At 37.5% G+C, this 4817-nt stretch overlaps 1 protein-coding gene across 1 annotated transcript; it reads right to left on the bottom strand.

Moving 5' to 3' along the window:
* Positions 1 to 292: 292 nt before the first annotated feature.
* On the bottom strand, positions 293 to 3087 carry LOC149220208 (serine/threonine-protein kinase STY13-like). Its single transcript, XM_089387022.1, has 5 exons — positions 2945 to 3087; positions 2310 to 2499; positions 1036 to 1160; positions 745 to 903; positions 293 to 475 (listed from the first exon to the last, which is right to left on the bottom strand). Exons 1-5 carry the CDS (start codon positions 2978 to 2980, stop codon positions 293 to 295), a joined length of 693 nt encoding a protein of 230 aa, XP_089243148.1. The 5' UTR covers positions 2981 to 3087.
* Between the last annotated feature and the right edge of the window lie 1730 nt (positions 3088 to 4817).

Genomic DNA, 4817 nt, shown 5'->3' with positions numbered 1-4817 from the left:
ATATGTTTAGAAAATCTTCTAAACAAAGCTACTCTTTAATATCATAAATATCCCTCTTCGCTGCAGCACCATCCGCAACGTCTTCGGCGCAGCACCATCCAGTGATTCAGTGATGGCACCAACACCTTTTTACCGGCGTCATAGCAACACTCTTTTCAGCAATATCGCGTCCAACCGGTGCCGCACCACATGCAACACCAAAAGTCACGTCGTCGCCAGACAAATACAACGCTAAACACAGAAACACGTCAAACAATTTTACAACAAATTGTAATACTGGACACACATCAAACTATTTTACAACAAACTGTAACAACCGCCATGGAGGATGCTCTGGAAGAGTGCAAAGGAAAGTATTCAACATCCGAATGATCTGCCCAAAATTAGGCCGGATATTTGGGTCCTCAGCCCAGCAAGATTGCAGAATAAATGCAAGATCCTCATGTAGATCATCTGGAAGACCAGGTCTAACTTGCTGATACATGAATATCAATAAAATGCATGCATCAAATTGTGTCATTACTAATTACATGGTAAAAAACAAATGAAATTGACAACAAAATAAAAAATCCCAAGCCCATCGTTTAACTTAACCCTTCCACTGGAGTGTTCCTATGGAGGTAATCCCCCAGCTAATACTCGGTTGTTTGATCTGGTCATTATAGGTCTCCCAAACAAAAGTAAAGCTTGGAAATAAAATCTCTATAAAGCCATTGCAAATCTGTGTTTTTGTATTTTCCTTACCTTAAAAGCTGCTGCATATGCTGCCTGCAGGTTTGACATACCCTCAAAGGGCATGCGGTTAGTTATTAGTTCCCAAAGAACAATAGAAAAACTATATACATCGACCTTAAGGTTGTAATGCTTTTTTTCACCAAGCCTTAATGTTACTGTACTGTACAGCTGCACCCAATAAAAGTTGGTAGTATCTGAGTGATGCTTATGCCAGTAAACTACAAACACTTTTGAAATTAATTCATATTATGCAATCAGAAGGGACTCATATTTACATGGAACATGTCATGAACTACAAACCTCGGGAGCCATCCAACGATATGTTCCTGTCTCTGCAGTCATCATCTCTGTAAGAGATTCTTCTCGTGCAAGGCCAAAATCGATTAGCTTCAAGGACTTCTGATCTGCAGTTAACAGCAGGTTATCTGCAGAAATAACAGTCACACCTCCTTAAAGTTTAAACATACAATTACTACTAAACTGGAGTGCACACACTAGACTAGAAATAACTCCATTATAATTATTTCACATTTGCAACAGCAGCAGCATATTTCATCCATGCAACAGTCACTGGAGAAATTAACTGAAAATGTCAAGGTGCACTTTTCAGGAATTTATGGTTCCCTGCAAATGGATGGAGGAGACTCATGGGAGCCAATAGAGATTTTCAGTGAAAATTAGTTAGCAGACAGAGAAAAGCACGAAACTTCCAACCTAAGGCAACAGTATATAATTGAAAATTTTCCACAATTTGCAACAGTATATAATTGAAAATTTTCAACAATTTTAAGATGCCATGACTAAATAACAGGAAGCCAGATGACATTTTATAGAGCAACGCAGACGGTGCTTTTGATAGGGTGGAGGGGAAGGGGTGTGGCACAATAAGTTATCACATTTCAATATGTATGCGGATATTTTAAAGGAAATGTGTATTTGACTGCCCAATAATGACATGCCAAAACACAGACCTGTCAAATTATAAAATGCCAAAAGTCTAGAGAAAAAGACCTTAACCAAGACAGATTGACAAGATATCAAACCCTTGCATATGGAATTTCTTTTCTCCTCTCTGAATTATTTTTACAGTTTCTTAAATCAGCTAAAGCTCCAATGTCTAACTTGGCTCTTAGGATGGCAGTCCATCCAGATGTGAACTCAGATGCAAAAATAAAACATAATGGATTTCTACTTTGAGGAAAATCAAAATGAAATTAATGTTATGGTTTATCAAATCAAACACCTTCAATCAGTTGTAGAAGTTACCAAGACGTTCTCTCTTTCTGCCATCATGTAAACATGTTAACACGGACAACATAGATGATTAGAAAGAAAATCCAGCATGCATTACTTATATTCTTTAATCTGCTAAAATACCTGATTGAATTGTCCATGAATTCTCGGAAACAAAAGAACCCAAAAAACTCAAATTTCTTTGCCACCAGACAGCTATTACTGATCTCTTTAGACATCATGTATAGAGCCCAAAAGAAGCGCATCTTAAAAGCTTTGTACAGAATAGAATCTCATAATTTCAAGCAATCACTGGTTAGAAGTAAACCTATTCATATTACCAGGCTTTAGATCCCTGTGTATAATCCCATTGGCATGTAGACAGTCCATTGCTTGTGCAATGTCAAGTGCAAAACTTATTGCAACATGGAGATCAATTCGATGTAAACTCATCATGTACTTCCGAAGTGACATGCCTGGGAGCAGTTCGGTAACTATTGCCCTGATTGGATCTTTGCATGCTCCAATGAACTGCAGTCACAGATACATGTTCGATTATAGCTGATTTCTTGAATCACAGCTGAATTGAAAAGCACCTATAAGACATGCAAAAGCAAATCCAAAACATACTACCCTGGCAACATAACTAACCACCGTGCCAAGCAAGAATCCTAGAAGCCAATGGAAAGGATAGGGAATGCAATAAATTATAAGCAACACAAATGAAGCTACCCTATTTTTTCTGAACACACAAAAGCTCACATCAATGTTGGAAAGCAAACAGAGTTGTGAGCATATCTCAAATCAAGAAATGTAAAGATCAATTTGAACTGAACCCCCAATATGTTATGGGATTCACATGAACTTCTAATCGCTAGAAGACATATTATATATACAACTGAACTTTTCCCTTTGCAACAAAGCAATAGACTATATCAAAGAAAATAAGGACTATCAGTGAATCAAAAATAAGTACCTTAACAAGGTTCTTATGCTGTACTTTAGACATCATAGCAACTTCTCTGGCAAATCGTGTCTCCAATCTTGCTTTTTCTTCAGGAGTCTCACCCCTTTGAAGTATTTTGACAGCAACACTCTCGCCCTGGTACCTATCAGGAACTAACAATGTAGGTCAGCAAAAACCTACTCTTTAACCTAGGGTTAAAAGCTAACATATTATCAGGCTTAGTAAGTATCAAACCGCCATACAGTGCACAGTGTCAAAGGCCTGACCAACTACGATAACAAAACGAGCCAGCTAAATCAAAGATAGCAAATTTTACAGTTGAAAAGACCTCATAAAAATTACCACAGTTAAATTTATACCCGTATCATCTCGGCTAAAGCGAAAGCCATTTAAAACAGCACACTTAAAACTCAACCTGGCCTAAAAAAAATCACCACAGTACACTTCAAATCAGTATAAACCTATCAAAAACAGATGAACCAGAGTCAGCCCCCCTCTTAATTTAAAGTAACATTTGGGAAAGAATTGGGACGGGTGGTTTAGGGAGTAGCTCCAAATCCCTAGGACCGCCATAAGCGAGATCATAAACGGATAAACCACGCCTATAGAAAATTTGTAAGCAGCTTGGTGAAAAGCTACCAAACCACAGTAAGAACGCGGCTGCGCATTAAGCATTTGAGAAAATTTGTAAGCAGCTTGGTGAAAAGCTACCAAACCACAGTAAGAACGCGGCTGCGCATTAAGCATTTGAGCCCTGAGTTTTTCCAGCTCAAATCCAAAATCTAAGAGAACTTCTGGCAACCGCCATGGAGGAGGCTGAACTAAAAACAGATAATGAAACCTTTGACATTACAACTCTAGCAATTGCGAGAAAACTCAGAACACAGTCTTGGCCTCATGGTCGAAACCCTAGTCCAGAACCTAGAGATTATATGTCATATTATCGAAGTACCTGGCTTATAAAAGAAACCAGTTCCAAAAAAAGGGCACGGCCTACTGAGAACAATGACTCATAATGAGAAATCAACTTGCTCACCTACAGATAGCACCAGAGCTGCCGCATGCAAAAAGCCCATTAGAGCTTCTGCATGCAGATAGCCATGTGGCAAGTTCATGTCAGTGTAGTTTGGATATAAAAATCTTCATTGAATTATATTTAGTTTGGATATAAAAATCTTTTGCACCAGAATATTTAGTTTGGATATAAAAATCTTTTGCACGAGAAAATTTTGGATAGCAGAAAAGTTGAATATCTTTTGCACCTGAAAACTTTGGATATCAAAAAAGTTTGCCGCAAGGACAAGCAGAAGAGGTACCAAAAACTTAGGATATCTTACTTTTACCTGTCTTGAAACCTGCGAAGCCGCAATAAGACCCTCAACTTTGTTGGCCAATCAACAATTACATAATAAATTTTATATTATTTTTTAATATGAAAACTTTGGTTAAAATTGTGATGCACATCAATATTTTTGGTCAAACAAAGGATTAATAAGCCGCCGTCAACGCTGAATCGATCGCTATTAGTCCCAGGCACGGACTAATAACCATGTATTATAATTTTGCTATATATTTTTGCACCTTGCAGTAGTTATATACAAATCCCTACCTAAAATAACCATGAAACAAGTGTAATATGCATCGTTGTTTGCTTAGTACCTGCACTCAAAACGGAAGAATGCCCAGCAATGAGCATAAGTCAAGAGACGCTACAATTAATGGAACCCTTAAAGCTATTTCCATTACATTGTTTTTCATGTAAACATTTGATTATTACTTCTAAACTTTTACAATTAAATGGTGGTATTCGTTGGGTGAGGTGCATATTGTGCACAACTTTGAATATTTTATTCCCTCTATTCTTGATTAATAACTTATGAAG

The sequence above is a fragment of the Pinus tabuliformis genome, chromosome Q (genome assembly GCF_031772625.1).
Source record: "Pinus tabuliformis cultivar Carrire ecotype Pingquan chromosome Q, CPIR1, whole genome shotgun sequence".
Lineage (NCBI taxonomy): Eukaryota > Viridiplantae > Streptophyta > Pinopsida > Pinales > Pinaceae > Pinus > Pinus tabuliformis.
The sequence above is the reverse complement of the archived record's forward strand: the minus strand, read 5'-3'. Positions and strand labels throughout refer to the sequence as shown.

What these genes read in the sequence shown, in the direction of transcription:
- LOC149220208 (XM_089387022.1), bottom strand. Translation starts at nt 2,980, where the DNA reads ATGATGTCTAAAGTACAGCATAAGAACCTTGTTAAG. An exon ending in AGCATAAGAACCTTGTTAAG is followed by an intron (nt 2,500 to 2,944) that starts GTACTTATTTTT and finishes CTGTGACTGCAG; the next exon opens with TTCATTGGAGCATGCAAAGA. An exon ending in CATATGCAGCAGCTTTTAAG is followed by an intron (nt 476 to 744) that starts GTAAGGAAAATA and finishes TTCATGTATCAG; the next exon opens with CAAGTTAGACCTGGTCTTCC.